At 47.5% G+C, this 20,768-nt stretch overlaps 1 protein-coding gene and 2 long non-coding RNA genes across 6 annotated transcripts; 1 reads left to right on the top strand and 2 right to left on the bottom strand.

The window, feature by feature from the left end:
- Nucleotides 1-453: 453 nt before the first annotated feature.
- Nucleotides 454-6,301, bottom strand: LOC148001487 (uncharacterized). The gene is made up of 4 exons (XR_015637646.1): nucleotides 5,382-6,301; nucleotides 4,431-4,598; nucleotides 3,587-3,878; nucleotides 454-1,021 (listed from the first exon to the last, which is right to left on the bottom strand). It is a non-coding gene; the product is annotated as an uncharacterized LOC148001487 (long non-coding RNA).
- Nucleotides 6,302-7,807: 1,506 nt separating this feature from the next.
- Nucleotides 7,808-15,799, bottom strand: Dema1 (DPM1 ER membrane anchor 1). 2 transcript variants are annotated; one of them, XM_087584385.1, is made up of 8 exons: nucleotides 15,738-15,799; nucleotides 14,079-14,212; nucleotides 13,713-13,860; nucleotides 10,795-10,899; nucleotides 10,090-10,268; nucleotides 9,624-9,737; nucleotides 8,834-8,999; nucleotides 7,841-8,248 (listed from the first exon to the last, which is right to left on the bottom strand). In XM_087584385.1, the coding sequence occupies exons 5-8, from the start codon at nucleotides 10,236-10,238 to the stop codon at nucleotides 8,078-8,080; spliced, it is 600 nt and encodes a 199-aa protein (XP_087440511.1). In that variant the 5' UTR covers nucleotides 10,239-10,268; nucleotides 10,795-10,899; nucleotides 13,713-13,860; nucleotides 14,079-14,212; nucleotides 15,738-15,799; the 3' UTR covers nucleotides 7,841-8,077. The 2 variants fall into 2 exon arrangements, with proteins under 2 accessions (NP_001406284.1, XP_087440511.1); NM_001419355.1 differs by lacking the exons at nucleotides 10,795-10,899; nucleotides 13,713-13,860; nucleotides 14,079-14,212; nucleotides 15,738-15,799 and adding an exon at nucleotides 10,367-10,491 and having other exon boundaries at nucleotides 7,808-8,248.
- LOC108352815 (uncharacterized) lies at nucleotides 10,570-17,906 on the top strand. 3 transcript variants are annotated; one of them, XR_015637644.1, is made up of 4 exons: nucleotides 10,577-10,645; nucleotides 10,759-10,979; nucleotides 15,895-15,976; nucleotides 17,270-17,906. It is a non-coding gene; the product is annotated as an uncharacterized LOC108352815 (long non-coding RNA). The 3 variants fall into 3 exon arrangements; XR_015637643.1 differs by having other exon boundaries at nucleotides 10,586-10,645; nucleotides 10,759-12,084; XR_015637642.1 differs by lacking the exon at nucleotides 15,895-15,976 and having other exon boundaries at nucleotides 10,570-10,645; nucleotides 10,759-12,084.
- Nucleotides 17,907-20,768: the final 2,862 nt, after the last annotated feature.

The raw sequence follows: 20,768 nt of genomic DNA on the forward strand, positions 1-20,768 counted from the left end.
ATATGCCACACCTCCCGGCACCGCCCTCTGCCGGGATCCTCCCCCACCCGGACTTCGCCCCGCCTCTCGGCCCTAAGACCCCGCCCTATGCGGCACCTCCCGGCGGCGTCTTCTGCTAGGCTCCTCCCCCGACTTCGCCGGGTCCCCAGTCCTTAAGACTCCGCCCTGGCTCCATCCTCCGCTTTGTATCCCCTGAGCCGCCTGGTTCCTGCTGCTGGTTCCTGTCGACCGGCGGGGCTTCTGGCCTAGGGCTTCGACTTCTGGCCTAGACTTCGCCCAGGGCTCCTACGAGAGCCCGCTGTCCCTTTTCTGAGGTCCCTGGGCCACGAGCTAGTGAGCTGCGCAGGTTCCTCAGCAGAGCTGGTCGAGGGGTTACTGAAGGAACACTTTATTCAGGCAGTGCTCCTCTAGCAACCTTCAAAGATTGTGCTTGCAAGAGCCCGGGATTGTGGATACAGTTACAACAAGGGTTTATTAATTCTTTTCACCGTTTTTCACCTTCTAGCAAAAAAACAAAAACAAAAACAAAAAAAAAACAACCCGGAAACAACCATCTGGAAAGTGTTTCTATGGAGATTTATTTAGCAAATAAAATACGTAGTTCAACGGGAGGTGGGGAAGGACCTGGCTGCTCTGTGCCCACGCCAGCCAGCGGTCTGCTTATCTGCAAAATGAGCTGAAAGGACCATGGTGTTTATTGGCTATTGTGTTACTGGAGCAACATTCAAACCGCTGAAGCAATGCTGTGACCCCTCAAATCAAACGGCATTGGGAGTTCATCTGATCATAGCAAAAGCACAGCTGACAGAAGGCAAGACTCCAAGGATGACTGCCAGACACTTGGCCTGCTTTTTATCCAGTTCTGATTGTTCCTGATAAAAACATTACATGATAAGATTTAGGTATGATCACTAAAATGTGTAAATACCAAAATTGTACAAGACATTCGCTGGAATGTAACTCGATTGTGACTCTAGCTGGAGGTACACAGACCAATGGACGCTGAGGCAAGTCTTCAGATCTGCGATTTAAAAAAAAAAAAAAGGCCTCTGATAAGACATGGGAAAAATGGGAAAGAGGGGTTGGGGATTTAGCTCAATGGTAGAGCGCTTACCTAGCAAGCGCAAGGCCCTTGGCTCTGTCCTCAGCTGGGGGGAGGGGAGGATCGGGACAATGGGAAAGAAACACAACAGAAAAAGTAAAACAGTGGGAAAGGCAGACCCTAAGGAAATTGTAGTAGGAAAAGTACTGGACCAATAGCTAGTGAACAAAACGGGGGAGTGCCCGTCCCTCCTGGGGGGGGGGGCATTTATAGACTGTGACAAGACTTGAGACATTTAAGAAATTCAGATTGTCCAGAGTTGATTGAAGCTTTCTTTAATTTTCAAGAAACAATAAAAGAGTGCAAAAAGAAAACCCTTGTGTGGCAGTGAGCTTGAAGACTCTGGACTAAAGAGGTGCAACCACAGATGTTAGAGGTACGGCCTGGGCAACCGACTGCATTGGGAAGCCATATTTCCAGGAAAAGTGGAGTCAGATGAGGCCCACTGGGTGCTGGTGGGAGGTTGTTTGGTGTAAACAAACTGAATTTGTGCTGTTCTCTAGAGCATGGACGGGATAATTGTCCCTTTAGACTCTTTTGTTCTGTTTGTTAGTTTGTTTGCTCACATTTATCCATAGTCCACAGCTCAGGTCAGAGGTCAGAGGTCAGAGGTCAGAGGATAACTTCCCAGAGTGAGCTCTCTGCCTTCATGTGGACCCCAGGGATTGAATAAAATGGCTTATACATACACCCTGGATCTTGTGGGGAAAATAACTACATTCCAATGAAAAAGCAAGTTTGATATGTAAGGGGGAAGTTGTCATGTGATGCAGACTCAGCTGAGGGAAGACGCCTGAGAGGACTTGATGTTTGGAGAGAGTAGAAATAGGACTCAGTGGACGGTGACAGGGTGCTTGCATAGCTAGCGGTGAGAGGAGATGTGACAGGCATCTTCTCCAGGCATCCCCGGCTGCCCCTGCTGACTCTGACAATTCAGTGGAGGCCTGGCAGTTTCTGCTGGGTGGTGTTGGGTATCCTGACGCTACTGGACTGGACTGCTGGCATCCTGACAAAGATTGGCATCGCTCCAAAGAACTCCTAAACAGGTCCACATCCCCCCGTCCTATTTACCACCTTTTCTCCCCTACCTTTGGATGGTGGGCTAGAAGAGGGTGGAGGTATTTTAGAACCCTTATTAAAGTAGGTTTCAAAGAAATCTAAGCCTACAGATATGTTGTTTTGAAAGTAATGACAATCTGTATGTGTCTGTGTGTTTATGTGTGTGCAGCTAGGTGTGCAGGGCCAAGAAATGCCTGCACGTACAAATGCAGCGAGCGGAGCAGAGTACCAGGCACCTTCTCTTGCATTCCCCCTTCATAAAGAGATTTACTGGGGCTGAACGATGGCTCCGTGGTTAACTAGATGCTCTTCTAGGGGACCTAGATTCCTACATCCACATAGCAGCTCACAACTGTCTCTAACTCCAGTCTCAGAGCTGCCATGTGGGTGCTGGGAATTGAACTCTGGAAAAGTAGCCAGTGCTCTTAACCACTGAACCATCTCTCCAGCCCAAGTGTGGTTTGTTTAATAAGCTATGCAAGACTGAAATGCAGCACTCCTCTCTACAGAGACCTGGAGTTCCTACCCTGGCAGGTTATGATCTGGGAACATCTAAGGTGGCTGGGACGCTTGACACCACGTGGTTAGAGATGCTGGCAGGTTAGCACGTGCTGACACACATGAGCTTACGAATGTCATGATATAAATTATCAGCCTGTACGCCACCCTGCTTCATTGCTTGTTCAGACTTTGCAGTACTTGGGCTAAAGAAGCAGCCAAAAAAATTGCCGGTGGCATCAGAATGTTAGTCAACTATACATTGTTTCCCATTTTTGTAAATAACTGTGATTAGCAAATACTTGTTTACTCCTTAGAATGTAAATAATTTTAAAATTACAGGTGCATGCGTGTAATCCCAGCGCTGGGGAGGATTAGGCACAGTGATGTAAGGTCTTGGTCAGCCCAAACGACAGAGTTGAAAGTCTGCTTCAAAATAATTAAGTTTTAAAACTAAAAGGGAGACCAGTGGTGATGCATGCCTTTAATCCCAGCACTCCGGAGGCAGAGACAGGCAGATCAATGTGAATTCCAGGCCAGTCTGGTCTACAGAGTGAGTTCCAGGACAGAGAGTTCTAGGCTACACAGAGAAACACTGTCTCACATTGCCCAAAAGAAAAAAAGAGCTTGCTCTGGGCTGGAGAGCCGGCTCAGTGATTAAGAGCCCAGGCTGGGGGCTGGGGATTTAGCTCAGTGGTAGAGCACTTGCCTAGGAAGCGCAAGGCCCTGGGTTCAGTCCCCAGCTCCGAAAAAAAAGAACCAAAAAAAAAAAAAGAGCCCAGGCTGCCCTTCCCAGGGGCTCCAACACGCCCTTCTAACTCCAGAAGGTAGCAGGCCACATGCAAAACACCCACATACAACAAAATGAGATATTTTTAAAGAAAAGTATTGCTCCAGCTTCTATCTTTATGATGCAGAGTTCCTCACCGACTATAGCTTTTTCTTCTTTTTTTTTTCACTTTCTATGGTGTTGTTTCCTACATGTCTGTGCACAGCTCTGGACTCTGCTGCCAGTTTCTTCCACTTACAGAAGCCTCTGCCTAGTGGGCACTTTTCACCCTTGCTTCTGCCCGCCACACTTTACTCAAATATTTCTTCCTCCTTGGGGCTGGAGAGATGGCTCTGTAGTTAAGAGGACCAGGCGCTCTTCCAGAGGATTGAGTTTTGATTCCCAGCAATCACTTGACAACTCACAGCCATCTGTAATTCCAGTTGTCTTCTGGTCACAACAGACAACAGGCACATACATGTTATAGACATACATTCAAGCAAAACACTCATCGTCATAAAAGGAATAAAATTAAAAACATTTTTTTTCCTGGAAAACACCCTAGGTTTCCCTTTTATCTCTCAAAGGCCCCCCACTCCCCACCAGCATCAGCAGGCAATAGCATAAGGTACTTTAAAACCTCTGGAATTGGGATTGGGAAAATGGCTTGCTCTGCCAAAAATGAGGACCTTGGTCTGATCCTAGCACCTATGTACAAGGCCATGCCTGTAACCTCTGTGCTGTGGGCAGAGAGAGGCAGATCTCTTGGGAGCTCTTCAGACAGCTTGCCCTAGTCAGTTAGCCCCAGTTCCCTGTTTCAAGAGATGAGGTGAAATAGCTCTGAGAAATGGCCCTGGGCCAATACCCCACCCCATTCCACACTCTCTAGAATCAGAGGAAATATTGAACCTACTCTCTGCTGACCTCCCCCGGGCCCCAATGTCCCCAGAGATTTATGCTGGCTCCTCTCAGTCTCTGGGACTCTGTAGTGGGCAGCCTTACCTCTCTCTGTTTCTTGGAACAGAGGGTAAACCCTCCCGAGTGTGGGGTGATCCACGACTTGCTTCCGATTCGAGAACAGGTCAACAGCAATGGGCTGACTTCAGGAGCAGCATGTGAAGACTGGGCTGTCCATCTTCCTGCCCACACTCCTCCCTCCCCTAGCCCTGGCTATGGAAGAAGCAAACAGTTTACACATTAATACTGTTTTATTAATATTTACAGGATAAAATCCAGGCAGAGGGATTCCTGGCTCGAAAAGAACATACACTTTCTAAAAAACTAAGCCAGACATGGTACAACAATCAGGAAACCAAGGCCCATTGATCTTTATGAGTCCAAGGCTAGCCTGGTCTACACAGTGAATTCCAGGACAGCCAGGACTACACAGAGAGGCACTGTCTCAAGAAAAGCCAAACTGCCTAGTTATCCTCCAGAAACTTTGCCAATCAGTCCTGCTCAATCATGAAGGAGCCTTTGACTTACACATTTATCCCTTTATCAATACCACCCATTTTCCAGGATTTCACAGATAAAAAAATCATATCTTGGTTTTGGATTGGTTTAGAAATGCCAAAACGAGCATTTAAGCCTCCCTCCCGCCCTCCCCTTTGCTCAGGAGATGGGATCTCACCAGGCAAGGCGGCTGCTGCACTCTACCAAGTGTCTTTATAGGGCTGTTTGGCGGGTTGGTAGGAATGAGAATAGCCCACAGGCTCAGATAATTGGATGCTTAGTCTTTAGGGAGTGGAACTCTTTTAGAGAAGGATTAGGTTGGAGGAATCTAGTCTCTGGAGGTGGGCCCTGATGTTTTCAAAAAGCCCCAGCTAGTCCCAGTCAATCCCCATCCTTCCCTCCCTCCCTTCCTCCCTCCTTTCTTCCCTCTTCCTCCCTCCCTCCCTCCCTCTTCCCCTTTTCCTCCCTCTCCCTCCCTCCCTCTCTCTCTCCCCCTACCTGTGAATCAGGTCTTAGTTTCCGCTCCACAGCCATGCATGCTGCCGTGCTCCAGCCTTGATAATGGACTGAACCTCTGAAGCAGTAAGCCAGCCCAGTTAAACGTTGTCCTTTATAAGAGTTACTGTGGTCATGGAGTCTCTTACAGCAATAGAACATCGACTAACACATTTTGGGTTTACTTTGTAATGGTGGGTGTGCTGGCTGCCGTGTATCAACTTGACATAGGCTAGAGCCATCTGAGAAGGATTGGGATGTGTGTCGTCCTTGTTGGAGGACATGTGTCGCTGTGAGGTGAGCTTTGAGATACCAAAAGCCAGTCTCTCTGCCTCTTGGTTATGGTTCAGGAGGTAAGCTCTTGGCTACTGTTCCAGCACCACACCTATCTGCTTTCATACTCTACTGTGAGGCTCGTGGGCTCACCCTTTGAAACCGTAAGCCACACACAAATGTTTCTTCTACAAGTTGCCTTGGTCATGGTGTTTTATCTCAGCAGCAGAAAAGTAACCAAGTCAACAGGGTTTCATTATATAACTCCAACTGGTCTGAAACACGATCTTATGTAGACCAAGCTACCCTCAAACTCAGAAATCTGTTACTCGTTCCCCTCAGTGGGCCATTTGTTTAAATACCCATCTGTATTTTTATTTTATTTGAGATAGGATCTCATTATGTAGTTCAGGCTGGCCTCAAATTCACATCCCTTCTGCTCCAGCCTGGATTGCAAGCATAGACCACCCACACCCAGCCCTCATCTGACATCTCTAGTTGACCCTCTGACCAACATTACAAACCCAACAGAGCTAAAATCCACTTTAAAGATACCACCAATCATTCCCCTAGGAATCCCACTCGGGAGTCTCTCACACCTCCAAACTCAGGAGCCACCACACCCCTGTCTGCTTGCTTGATCACCTCCCAATGTCACATCTGTACCCTTCTCTCCTGAACTGGCACCAGAGCCATCTCCATATCTTAACCATTCACGGGTCCCTGCCCCACCCATTAGTGCCATCAATTGTCCATACCTCAGTATAAAGAAATGAGAACCTGGGTATTGACTCCAAGATAAAAACAGAACCAAGTAAATGCAAACAGCACCACAGAACCAATAAAATTCAAATTAACAATAAAACACAACAGGCTATTCCTAAGTGCACTGCTGCTGTGTTCCGGTCCTGAGGCCTGTGGACTTCTGGGAGCCCGTGTGTCTGGACCATGACAGCTACTGATGGAGTTTCACCAAGCCTTGACGAGTACAGGAAATACTGATCCGACATATGTTTAAGTATTAATCTCACCTGCACTCATCAGTTTAGGATGAGATAACTTGGTTTCATAAATGCAGAGGTTGGTTTGGACATTGAAATCACAAGCTTACACCAGAACACACAGCAATAGAGAGATGTGGGTAAGTGATCTTTTCCTTAAATGATATTCACTACGGTGGTCCAAAAGCAGGCAACAGAACTGTCCACCAACACATGGAGGTTGAGCTCAGCATGATGTCACTCCTCTATACAGGGATGAAGGGTGTGAGGACACTGCTAGACGACACAAGCCAGCCTCGGAAGGAAACACATGTAGTCAGATTCACGGGGACAAAGTCCTGGCAACAGGGACAGGAGGAGGGACTGGGAGCTAACACTGGGGCTCAGTGTTGCAGTTCTATGAGACGTTTTCTGCAAATGGCTGGAAATGTGGCCGTATACCAACGGGAATGAATTTTCCACCACTGAGCGTCAGGTGTGTGTGCGTTTTACCTTACATTGTAATGTAAAGTCAAAATTGTAATGCTGGTAAAATATTAAAATGCTTTCTGAGAACACAGAGGCTCAGTATCTCTGCCCACCTCTCTCAGCCCAGACCAATTTAATGCATTCTCCCACCATGCTTCTACCTCATGTGGGACCCTGTCAGCTGCTCAGTTTATCCAAGTTACCGGTCGGTCAAGCCTCCTCAGCTGTAACCGGCAGACTTTCCATTCCCCAGCACATTGCTCATGTTTCCCGCAGTCCTCTGAAGGTGGCCATTCTGCTCTATGCTGAATATCCCGCGTCTGAACAGCACATTTTACTAGAGATGAGGTCTTGGTGTATTGCCCAGCCTAGTCTCACATAAACTCGAGTCATCTCCCAAGCAGCTGATACCGCAGCTGCGTGTCGCTGTTCCTGCCTCTGGTAGTAATTTTAAAGGACAGAAACCAAGAACTGTTTAATCCTAAAGTTTGCCAAATTTAGCAGTAGGTTTTGCTGGCAGTAATTTGCCAATCTTATAAAGTAATAATCAGGACAGGGAAGGTTCTGGACTATATGCAATACACAGAGGACCCCAGACATAGATTTCAGGACTCCCATGATGGTAGTGGCAGCATGCTCACGGAGTGCCTCTGATCAAAGAATGCAAAGGATCTTAACATCCAAGTCTAGCACCGGAAGCTCGCCGCCGTGTCACAGACGGACATTTAAGGAGATTTATTATAGTCAACTTACCAAACTCAGATTTGTTTGTTTAAAACTATACTGGGGCTCAGTATTTTACGTACAGAGTTTTGCACAGTTCTCTCCTCCCGCAAAGGTAGGATTCCATCTGCGTTTGCTCACTGCTCATCCTCCTGCTGTCTTGGCATGACCCAGTACGTCAGCCGAGTCCAGCCGGTCAAAGGTTGCGCTTGTCGAACAGCTTTTCCCTGCACCTCACTTCCTCTCCTTGTGCTCTCGAGCATAGCTTCGAGGTGTAGCATCTTCGTTGCCAAGATCCACAACGATCACCTCCTTAGAAAACGTCACTCCTTTGATAGGTCTTTTTTGGCTTCTATCTGTAGGAGTTCTGTGGACATGTATGGGTATTTTCTCAGCAAACTCACCCTGAAGAGAGAAGGGGACGGACAAATGACCAACCCAGGAACAGCGAGGAGCCCCATGTTTTAAAGCACTGCTCATATGCACATTGAGAACGAGAAATAGAACAAGAATTTCCCAATGGTACAGACAGCAGTGATATTCCCCTGCCGTACAGGGGTACATTGATTCAGACTAATGTTATCTGAGGAGTGTAGTCAAAGCTGACAGCAACATGGCCTAGGATGCTGCCTTAGGCTACGGAGGCATTGGGGGAGCTCATGAAGTCTACAAGTGCTTGTGTGCGGATGTGGAAAGCTCCTGGGACTGCAGTAAGAGCACAGCACTTGTTTACAGCCATAGGAAAGTTGCAACTCACTTCAGGTTTCCACATGACAGAAGTTTAGATCCTAGGTAAGGTGCAGGGACTTTTATAACTCTAAGATCCCAGGAGTATAAGACAAACAAAGGAGAAATATTAAGACGAATGAAAGCTAACCGTGGAAGCCTGTAGCTTGACAATGCCTTTTCTAATCATGACTAACTCCACCCACATGGTGACTCTCCTCCTCACAACCAAACCCAAGCAACCCCTGAGAGAGAATGTGTCACCTCATGCTTGGTTTCTCTAGAAATCGCAGGCTCATATGTCTGTCTGTTTCTGTACTCTTCTGTCTTGATGTCTCCTAAGGATGTGGCCATCTCTTTCTTATTCTGCCTTTGTACAAGAATGCCAGGTCTCACTGGCATGTTCATGTTTACGAAGTGCAGTAGGACCCTGGAAAGGCATCAAGAGTTTTAAAAAAACAAAAGATCATATGTCTTAGTCAACATTACCGCACATACAAATGGCCAGGACTTCCACATCACTTTATGTTGGTATGTGTTTGTGTGTAACTCTGGGTGCACGACTGTGTGTATAATAGTGTGTGTGACTGTGTGTGTAACTCTATGTATGTCTGTGTGTGTATGTGTATATGTGTGCATGACTGTGTGAGACTGTGTGTCTATGTGTGTATGTCTAAGAGTGTATTGTGTATGACTGTGTAACTCTGTGTATGTGTATATCTGTGTGTGACTGAGTGTATGTATACTGTGTATGTGTACATGTATGTGACTGTGTGTGTGTGTGTGTGTGTGTGTGTGTGTGTGTGTGACTGGGTATGTTTGTGGCCATCTAGATGTCATTTCGTCACCTTGCTTTTTTGGGGTGCAGGGGTGGGGGTGAGATCAGTCAGTGAATCTGAAGTGCACAGCTCCCCTGGGCTGGGATCTGTTTGTCTTTGCCTCCAGTTGGGGTTAAAGATGTTGCTATCATACTTGCATTTTACGTGGGTGCTGGGAGCCAAACTTGGGGTGTCATACCTCAGCGGCAAGCCCACTCCCCAGTCTCTGGACTTACTTGTCATTAACTTCAGGTCTGCTCATCTGTGTGTTAACAGCTAAGCAATTTTCATCGTCGTTTTCACCTGTACAGAGGGGCCTCATTGCCTCTTCAAAGCTCTGACTTCTGTAACTAAAATAACAAAGAAGCTTCAACACGGAAGGCTCTATGGCTCTACGGCATGGTCCAGGACTTTGGCCTTTGAACAGGAAACTGGCACTTTTAACCCCCCGAAGTGGGTACTTACTACATTACTAATTCTATTTCAATTGGGGTTTGAGACAGGGTCTCCCATAGCCTAGGTTGACCTTGCCATCTCTGTGTCATAAAGAAGGACCTTGAATTCCTAACCCTCCTGCCTTCTCCCTCCAGAACTCTAGGATTATAGGTGTTCACCAGTGTGTGCCACCAGCTATTTGAAACTATTTCACGTTATTTCTAGATGTGCTTGTGGCCTACTCTGACCATCAGCGGGGGCTTATACCATTTGTACAGGAACATCGCCAGGAGGAGGAGGATACAAAAGAAGCAGATGAGCAGGATGATGAAGAACGTGATCGCCTTGGTCTCGAAGGCCACGGTGCTCAATGTTAAAATGTCCTCTGTTTTCTCAGACTTGCTTTGTGCAAACATTCTTGTTCAGCCTAGTTTGTTCTTCGAGGTCTAGAAACAGAAGAGCAAAAGGCTGTTTTCGGTGTTGTTCTCCCACTCTGTGGGGCTTCACGGAGGAGTCTCGGCTCGCTTTGGTGGAAGTGACTCACGCTGCCTAATTTCTCTTCATAAAGGCGGTAAGAGACTGCGGGGGCCAGAGGGGAGACTGAACTTGGACCCACTGCTCACTCAGCTGACCTCCCCTCATCCCAAAATTGCCAAAACCCAAAGGAGTGAGGACTTGGAACAGCTGGAGACAGACCCAAGTCCTGATTCTTCTCTCTCAGTGACCTCACAGAACCATGGAACTGTTGAGCTCCAGGCCACGACCTGAGGGCAGGAAGGCCACCAACCTCTCTGGGAGCTGTGGACTATAGCTGCTCTCCGAGGTGTGGGGTGGAGGGCATGTGGCATGGTCTTGGCTGGTTTTTTTTAGAAAAGGCTTTTCCAGATCGTAGCTTCCTTCTCCTGACTCTGGTCTCACCAACCATTCTTCTCACAGGCCTGATTAACTGGTGCACTCCCTTTTGAAACCCACCTGGAACGCCTGGATCAGGGTCTCTTAAGGACTTCTCTCCAGGAGGAACGGCCTATGCTCTTTTCCTGTTCCACCGCACTGGCTTTCTAGACTCACAACCGGATGCTGCGAAGGCCGCAGCCCAAGGAAGCAGGAATAAAACAAGACGATAAGTCAGAAGGTGAACACAGGTCTGACCTAAGCAGGTAAGAGAGTAAATCCACAGCAGGAAGGGCAGAGCTGCGTCTTCCTAGGTGAAAGCAACTTAAGAAAACGTGCAACAATGCCAGGCGTGGTGGCACAGTGATGCGGGCTCAGGCAGGAGGATTATGCTTTAAAACATCACTTATCAAAACCCTGCTTCAAAACAAAGGCAAAACAAAACAAGGCAGCTTCTGCCCACTGGAAAGCATCTCTAGATGAAACGGGTCAGGGCGCTGGTCCACTCCGTGCTGTTACTTCAGAGGACCGCGGATGGATACTTTGTACTTCAGAGGACTGCAGATGGATACTTTGTACTGGACAGAAATTTATTCCTCACACCTCTGGAAGGTGGAGCCTGAGATCAAGGAGCCTTTAGGCTAGGTCTGGGCTCCCTTCAGCCGTTGCCTTGCACTGTCCTCCCTAAGAAAGGAGTGCTCCACACTGTGCGCTCCACAGCCTCATGGCCGAGCACACTCTCCCCTCCAGACCTCGTTCACAAGGGCTCTGCCAAACAGCACCCAAAGGCCCCAACCCTGCTGCTCTGGGGACAGACTATGAAAGGTGAATTTTGGAGAGAGAGATCTTCATACCACAGAAGGGGTCTTTGGCTGGGCCGGAGCAAGAGCATCTCATCCAGAAAGGCTCTCCATCCCTGAATAGTTTGTAGTGTGGAGTGGGGTGGAAGTGGGGGACTGGAGGTCAATTTGTGTACAAGCTGAGGACACTCCTGGCAGAGTCAGGACACTTCCTGGAGGACTCCTCCAGCCCGAGGCTCCTAGATGAGCGCACACAGCTTCTCCCACACTCCCTGCTCCTGTGGCTGTGAGACCTGGAATCTATTCTATTCTATACATCAAGGCTGCTTCTGAGAAGACAGAGGTGATTTGTTTTGATCTACTAATGGCTGTGCAAGTAGACACATATGCAAACCCAGTCTACTCTGTCGTCTGGGTGGACACCATGCCTCAGTGTGACAGGAAACAAGCCACCTTCAGGCCTTAGTGTGAGTATGAGGCAGACAGCAGCGCTGGAGGGGGTGTACTTCTGTGAGCTGCTCCTGTTTCCAAGATTGACAGTACAGACAGACAGGGTACATCCTGAGTGCAGGTAAGCCTGTCCCCTGGCCCTCACTGAATGTGATGTGGTGATAGATACCGTAAGTTTCTATGTATTGTTACTTTAATTCTGGGAACCGGGAAGATACCCACTTTGGTTTTTACATTATATTCAAAGGCATCAGACTGTAAGCTCAGGAGGCTGTCAGGATCACTTGAAGATGGCTTTCTAGAGCCTAACCTTATATATGCCTGCTTCAAAACTCATTCAAGGCAGGATGGTACAGTCAGTTCAGCAGGAGCACCAAGAACTGTAACAGTAGACAAGGCTGAGATATGCTCATTGTTGAGAGCACTAGCCGCTCTTTTCAGAGAACCGGGATTCAGTTTCCAGCACCCACATCAAGATGTGCCAGGCAGCTCCCACCTGTGCCAGGCAGCTCCCACCTGTGCCAGGCAGCTCCCACCTGTGTCAGGCAGCTCCCACCTGTGCCAGGCAGCTCCCACTCACCTATAACTCCAGCTCCAGGGAATCCATTGCTGCTTCTGTGGGTTTCACCTTCCCTGAAGGTGATCGGCCACCCAGACCACGAGGGTAAGGGGAGCAGAGGTGTGGGGAGGGGTATAGGGTCTAGACAGCTGTGAGTATGATGAGTTGACTTCCAGGATTACCTTCATGAGACACCTCAGCTTCATTTGGGGTGAACTGGGCTACATAGTCCTTGGGGAGTGGGTAAGGTTTTCAGGATGGGTGTACAACACTGGCTGAACCTGAGGTGCTCGAAATGCTTCATTTATATAAAAGGGATTGTGGTGGCTTGAATATGCTTTGCCCATGAGAGGTGGCACTATTAGGAGGTGTGGTCTTATTGGAGGAGGCTCAGCCTTGTTAGAGGATGCCTGTCACTGTTAGAGTGGGCTTTGAGGCTCCTAAATTTAAGCTCTCCCCAGTGGGGAAAGAGAGATTCAGCCCGCCCTTGGCTTCCTTTGGATGAAGATATAGAACTGTCAACTCCTCCCATGGCATGCCTGCCTGGACTGAACCTGTAAGTCATCCCCAGTTAAACGTTGTCCTTTATAAGACCTGCCTTGGTTCATGGTGTCTGTTCACAGCAATAAAACCCTAACTAGGACAGAGGAATTCCAGGTTCTTGCCAATCATGTTCTTACTTGGAGGGGCAGAGTTGAATCTGTAATCTGGCCATAGATCACACGACTGTCCTCAGAGGTGGGGGAGGTCGAGGTTTTGTAGGCCCACATGAGGGGAGCACGCAGGCCCAGAGCAGGGAGAGAGGGGTCCTAACCCCTGCTGGGCTCAGGGGAGGATTTTTAGGGTTTGGATAGGTGTCAGTCTCAGTTTTGCTCCAGGCCCCTGCCGTCCTGGGTGCACACCCACACTCTCCTGAATGCACATGAACACACACACACACACACACACACACACACACACACACACACACGTGTGCAGGTTTCCCTGTGGAGGCCAGAAGGGTTGGAGTTAAGGTGGCTATGAGCCATAGGTGGGAAGAATTAAACTCACAGAGCGTTCTGTCTCTTCTGTAAGAGCAACAGATACTCTTAACTGCCCGGTGAGTCTCTCCAGCCCCTTTTAATTTTATGCGTGTGTGTGTTTTGCATTTATGTATGTGTTTGCCTGCATCACATGCATGCAGTACTCACAGAGGCCAGAAGAGGGCACCAGGTTCCCTGAAACCGGTGTCAGAGATGGTTGAGGGCCTTGTGATAGGAGTGCTGGGAGCTGACCCCGGTTCCTCTGGAAGAGCAGCAAGGGCTCTAACTGCTGAGCCACCCCTCCAGACCTCCAGACCTACAATTAGTATAAACACAAAAGGTGGGTTAATTAAACCAAAAGTGAGTTTTCTGTGGTGGCTTTGCTGTTGTTCAACCTTCTCCTCTCTGGTTAGCCAGGCTGCCATGTATCAGCTGCAAGACCCCCCCCAATCCCCCTTAAGCGTATTTGATCTGCTTTAACCCTGGCATTCGAACAGTTAAACTCACATTCGTTTCTATCATAACATCACTCACATTCAAAGGTTTTCAGATCCAATGTGTTGGGTCCCGGGGCAATTACCAACACGGCTCTTTCCAGATGAACTGACATGTATGTCAGAAGTGTCCCTCGCTGGGGTTTATGTAGTTTCCAGAGCGATCCAGAAGCCCTGAATAGAAAGAAGGTCAAGGGCTGGTATCCCTTAGTAAGCATTATTTGAAGCTACGGGCAAGGACCACAGATATAAAACAAAATTAAAATAGTACCACCCAGCGTAGAGCGTCACGTCTTACAGTCAGAAGGATGGGCCAATGTCTCACTGGGCAATAATTTGTTAAATTTTGGAAGAAACAAATCTTATTAATGACTCATTTGACTTATTTAATTGTACGTGTATGGTTGTTTTGCCCGCATGTATGTCTGTGTACCATGTATTTGTTTCCTGTGCCAATGGAGGACACACAGGATCTACTGTAACTGGATGGTTGTGAGCCTCCAGTGTGGGTGCTGGGACTCCAACCCTGTGCTCTCAACCCCCGCCTCTGTCCAGCTCACTAGTTAGCACCTAAAGGGATATTGTCAAAGTATTTTGTCTGAGGCTGGGAACACAGTTGTTCTTGTTTCCTAACCATTCACTCAGGCTTCCAACGTACCACAGTATATGCACTCCTGTGAGTTACTCCTTGTCCTAATGTCTACCACTGTGTCGTGTTCATGCTTTTGTCTCAGGTTAGAGGTTTACTTTCTCCCTTGAGAGCATGTGTTTTTGAAAATTAACCTTGGTCCTTGCTAAAAAAGAAATCCTTTTTTCTTTCTTCCTTTTTTTTAACCAGTCAATCTGCCTGTACTAATCTTGGCAATAGATGTGTGTTTCCATGCGTGTGAACATAGTTGCTCATACTTTCCTGTACACTCACACAGGCGTTCCACAGAACACACACAATACACGCTTTTAATAAAAATAAATCTCATCCTAATCTGTTCCATGAGGGCGATTTCAACAGTTGGTGGCCATGGATTTACTTATGTGAGTCTGACCTTTGGGGTCCATTTGGACAAGATAATGTAATTACGTCATTGTTCTATTATGGTTTTTCTTGCTTCTTATTTTGAGTGTTTTCTGGAAAGTTATGTTCAATCCTGGACAAGTGGCTCTACTTACTAGTTTCCTAGACTTTGAGAGCTGGCCAGAGCTGGTGGAATTTTGTTCTGGGTTACTGTTAAGCGGTTACTGCCCTGTAGATGGCCATGTATACCTTTTGTTGTCAGCTGAGATCCCATAAGTACTATTGTTAAAGACTTGAGAGACACCCTTGACAATATCTAGCTTTGGTTCATAATTAAATTACTTAACAAAATAGAAATGGAAGTAAATGACTTCCAACATACAAAGCCACACATTGTCTTGGATAGGAGTTTCCTTTTAAGGGATTTTGATCCTTCTATTGTTTTGGGCATAGGGTGTTTAACTTGCATTCCATGCACTGTGTGCATGCAGGACACTCAGAGGCCAGATCTGTAGCACCTGGAGTCACAGAGGGTTGTGAATGGCCACGTAGGCGCTGGGAATCAAACCTGGGTCCTTTGCAACAGCAGCCAGCGCTCTTACCTGCTGAGCCATCTCTCCAGCCTGAGCAGTCTCTGCATCCGTGGTGTAAATAAACGACAGATTATGGGTATGGTGGTACACTTACTTTTTCTAAATGTTTGACATTTTCATATCGAAGTATTGCAAACAGGACATTCTCACCCAAACCTAGGTACATAATATCGTTATAAGTTAAGTGAGAAAGAAAAGTAAGCAATCTTAGCTCATCGCCCACCTGCTCCCTACAACCTGCTCTCTTTCAGACTTGGTGCTGTGGGTCTCCTGGCTGCTGTTTGTATTTTGATGCCACTCCTGCCCCTGACCAAGAGCGGGTCACACACTCGGGCAAGTCCATGTGAACTCGCTCCCCGTCTTAACTGGTTACCTGGTTAAATGGTTAACAGGCTAGAGCCCGTGACTGGGCAGTGGAAGGGAAGGTGGGGCTGGAAGTTTTAGAGAAAGAAAGAGAGGAGGGCAGAAGGGGACAGTGAGATGGAGGGACGGAGAGAGGGAAGATGGAGGAGAGGAGATGGGAGGTGGAGCAGAAGCACAAGGTCTGGAGGAGCTGCAAGCAGCAGGGATCTCCTGGGTGGGAATAGAGCAGTTAGTGATGAATCTGCCCAGCCTTACACAGTAGTGCACAGCTTATAATATTCTAACGGATCGTGCGCTCTTTGCACGGGCTTACTGGGGCAGGATATTCTTTGCCTAGCCGTTGTGCTATCGGGCAGGTTTTAAAGTGTTAGCACTGTCTGGTGTTTTCTGCAGTGACTCAGGCGGGCGGGAGAGAAAGAACACAGCCTGGGCCAAATTTAGCCAGGCTTTGGAACAGGAAGGTTGGGCTAAGGACCAAGCTCCAGGGGAGAGGTGATCGCCCACAGGAGAGTGATCTCGGAGTTCTGGAGAGGCAAAGCCAGCATTTGTGGGAGAGGCATTGGCTAGTAGGTGGACGGCTGCTGGTCCAGGGTGTAGCAGGATAAGCTATGGGTTGTTTTTTTTTTTTTTTTTAAATTACATGCAATGCCTTAATTTGGGTTTCATTGCTGTGAAGAGACACCATGACCAAGGCAACTCTTATAACACACAACATCTAACTGGGGCTGGCTTACAGTTTCAGAGGTTTAGTCCAGTATCGGTATGACAGAAAGCATGCAGACGCAATACATCTTAATCCAAAGGTAGCCAGGAGAAGACTCTCTTCAACACTGGGCAGCACCTAAGCATAGAACCTCAAAGCCCACCCCCCCCCTACACTGATGCACTTCCTCCACACCCACTCCAAAGACCACACCTCCTAATAGTGACATTTCCTGTGGGCCAAGCATATTCAAACCACCACATTCTACTCCCTGGCTTGTTAAAGCTATGGGGCCATACCTAATTCAAAGCCATAGCAAAATACAAAATCTATTCAGTCCACCTTCCAAAGTACCTAGAGTCTCAACAGTGTTTAAAAGTCCAAAGTTCGGGTTGGGGATTCAACTCAGTGGTAGAGCGCTTGCCTAGTGAGCGCAAGGCCCTGGGTTCGGTCCCCAGCTCTGGAGGAAAAAAAAAAAAAAGAAAAGAAAAAAAAGAAAGTCCAAAGTTCAAAGTCTCTTCTGATATTCATGCAATCTCTTTCCTGTAATTCCCTTACAGAATCAAAATCAAAAAGCGGATCACACACTTCCAACATCACAGGATATGTTACCATTCCAAACATCATTGTGAAGAGACCCTGGATAGAAACAAGATCAAAAACTGACTGGGAAAACTCCAATTCTGCATCTCCGCGTCTGCTGTCCATCTCCTTTCAGTGTTGTTGGCTGCAACACAGTTCTTCCTCTCGGGCTGGCTCCACCCCCTGTTTGCAGCTTTCCTCAGCAGGTGTCCCACAGCTCTGGCGTCTCTAACATCTTGGGGTCTCCAAGGCAACTTCAACTTCATAGCTTCTTGTTTCAATATCTGGGATCCTGTATATCCCCTCGAAAGGGCCAGCTTTGCCTTGAGTCTGGTTATAGGTCCAGAAGAAACTACTGGGGGGCCCTTGAGGAACATCCATATTGTTTCGCCTGACATTTTCTTCAGAAAGTCACTGCTGGTTTATCAGACAATGAAGGATTAATTTCCTTGACTGAAAAGGGCATTTCACGGGCGAGGGCTAAAAGTACTTTTTCCTCAGGTACTCAAACTTCTTCAAAGTTCTCAGCTTCAACCGGGTCTTCCCACATACCCCCATCCCGGGTTTAAGGATCCCATTCTTGGCCAATCAATGTGCTCGCTTTAACTGCTGACACCCTCCGAGTCTGAGACTTGAATTTTTGCTGTAATTCTGCAAAACTTACAACAAGGGCTTCGGTTTGATTTTCTGCAACTTGAGCTCTATGGCTGCTGGAGAGAAGGTTCTCTTCAAGGGCACATCTAGAAACCTTTAGATTGTTCATTCTGGAGCCAGGCAAGTTTATCACGCAGTTCATTCCTTTCGTTTATCAACCAACTTCTGTGCATGGCCCTTCAGTCCTGGGCTGTCAGCTGCAACTGAGGCTGCACCTTCACCAATGGCCTTCCATGGCCTCTCACAGTGCCAAGCCTCAGATGCTTTTCATGACCCCTTCATGCCTTCAAAACCAGTACCACCCGGGTGACTCTTACACATTACCAAATACAGCTGCAGCATGAGGTACAATCTTGGCTGTCTCCAGAACCCAGCTTCTTTGTGCTCTCAGAAAACACTTCCTAGATTTCACCTCAGGGATGCTGGTCTTCTTAATCACTGCTAATTTCTCAGCTCCAGCTGACCAGTATTAATTGTTATGGTAACTACTTCTAGTATTGACTCTAAAGCCAGAGCCACATGGCTGAAGCTGTCAAGTTCTGCTGCTTTCTGGGGCTAGAACATGACCCCCTTGTTCTCTTACATCCTTCATTGCCTAAGTTTAGCTGTCCTGGAACTTGCTCTGTAAATCGACCTTGAACTCAGAGGTCTGCAGGCCTCTGTCCCCCGAGTTCTGGGATTAACTCAGATTAGGCACCACACCCGGACCTAAGCTTTTCTCTACTTGAAACTTGCTCTGTAACAGGCTGGACTTGAACTCAGAGACCAGCTTGCCTCTGCCTCCTGTGTATGTACCATCATACCTGAACCTAAGCTTTTCGTGGTCACTATACCTCAAGATTCAGATCAAAAAGCCTGTGACTTCCAGCCTCAAGATCTTGGTCACAAGAGTGCCCTCCATTTCTGGATTGCAGTTCATTCCAGACTAAATTTACAAATGAAAGCTATAACCAGGTAATGATGCATAAGATTATATAACTATCCCTTCTTCAACTTCAAAGACACAAACAATAAGCCTAGCTGGGTGGGATCTTGCCCTGACCCCACTCCCTTAATTCCATTTAATATCCTTGAACACAGGATTTAATTCCATTGCACTTCCTGGTGCCTCTTGAGCCATACATGTTGTATTTTTTTTTTCCTTTCTACGTTTGCTATGCTAGGTCAAAATGTTCTCCATGGGAGTAAATCAGAGGAAAAAGTATAAGCTTTTTTTTTTTTTTGAAACTTCCTTTGTCAATGCAATTAGTCTGAATTTCTCCACTTTAGCCTCAGGTAGACAAGGGCAAAAGGTAGTCACATGCTTCACCAAAACATCGTAAGAAGGATGACCAGGCAGCATACCGAAATTATTCTCCTCTGAAACCTCTCGAGCTCCAACAATTTAAATCATCCTTATTGCCCATGCCTTCCATTTTTCTACTAGGATGCTCCATTATGCCCCAGTTAAAGCATTCCATTGATTTCCAAACCCAAAGTCCCAAAATCCACATTCCTCCAAACAAAAACACAGTCATGTTTATCACAGCAATAGCCCAGTCTCTGGTACCAACTTCTGTCTTAGGGTTTTCATTGCTTTGAAGAGACACCTTGGCCAAGGCAACTCGTATAAAGGCCAACACTTACTTGGGACTGGCTTACAGTTTCAGAAGTCCGGTCCATTTTCACTGTGGTGGGAAGAATGGCATTATGCAGGTAGACCTGGTGCTGGAGAGCCAAGAGTTCTACATCTTAATCCAGAAGTAGTGAAAGAAGTGAATTGGCCTGATGCAGGCTGACTCCTGACAGACTGCAAACTATCAGGTCAGGAGACCAGGCCTGGGCTTCTACTCCCCAGAACTGGGCAAGCCAGTTACTGTAACAACCGCAGGCTTATGTAAAAAGTACCCCAGCTTATAAAAGGACAGTTAGTCAGACTTGTAGCCAAGAGGCTGAGGAGAGCTTCTCCTGCTTGACAGGAAGCAAAATGAGTCCGAATCATAGCATCACCTAGACCCCCAGAGACAGGACCCACCAATCAAGATATAGATCACCCACCCCTCCCTAACGTTCCTCCTTTTGGCTTTAAAACTGAACCTGCAAATTCAGTAGGGGTCCTTCCATCCCAACCAAATCAGGCCGGTGCATGCAGGAATTTGTTCAATAAATGTTCTTTTGCACACTATTTGAGTCTGGGGTATTATTCTTCAAGCAATTTGTGGCCCCTAACATTTGGTGTGTTGCCCAGAAGGCACTGAAGACCCCCACTCAAATGAAATAGCTAAGCGTTTGGGGGGGGAGCTTCTCCTCTCCCCACCGAGTAAGTTTGGGAGTGCTCAGTCTGTGCTTTTGTTTCCGCTTATGGCCAACCTGGAGGCCCAGAGGGCCAAAGCAGATGTGGATGGCTGCGCACTGGCTGCACACAATGAACAGGGACTCAGGGGGACTCCCCCAGAGAGTCCCGCCCCCAGTGTGCTCACCTGGAATCTTGAGAACCGTCTGAAAGGCTGTTCCTGGCTTGCTTTGCTTCTCCCGGACCTGTCCTTCTGTGTTTGTCTCTGTGTGCTCTGTTCCTGATCATTCTGTACCAGTTTTTAGGCAATATCATCTCAATTTAAAACAAAACAAAACAAAACAAAACAAAACACCAGAGCACCCCTCTGAGTCTGGTTCTGGGTCATTTTAGGGACTTCCTCCATACTGTAGAGGGTCCAGGGCAAATCGTCTGTTTCAGTAAACTTATCGACTTCGCAGGAATGAGTGGCCCAGCTTTAAGGTTAGCTGGCCCAAGGAGGGAACTTTCCATCTCCCCATCATTTACTGGGTAAAAGCGATAGTCACCCG

The sequence above is a fragment of the Rattus norvegicus genome, chromosome 14 (assembly GCF_021556685.1).
Source record: "Rattus norvegicus strain SHRSP/BbbUtx chromosome 14, alternate assembly SHRSP_T2T, whole genome shotgun sequence".
In the NCBI taxonomy this organism is placed as follows: domain Eukaryota; kingdom Metazoa; phylum Chordata; class Mammalia; order Rodentia; family Muridae; genus Rattus; species Rattus norvegicus.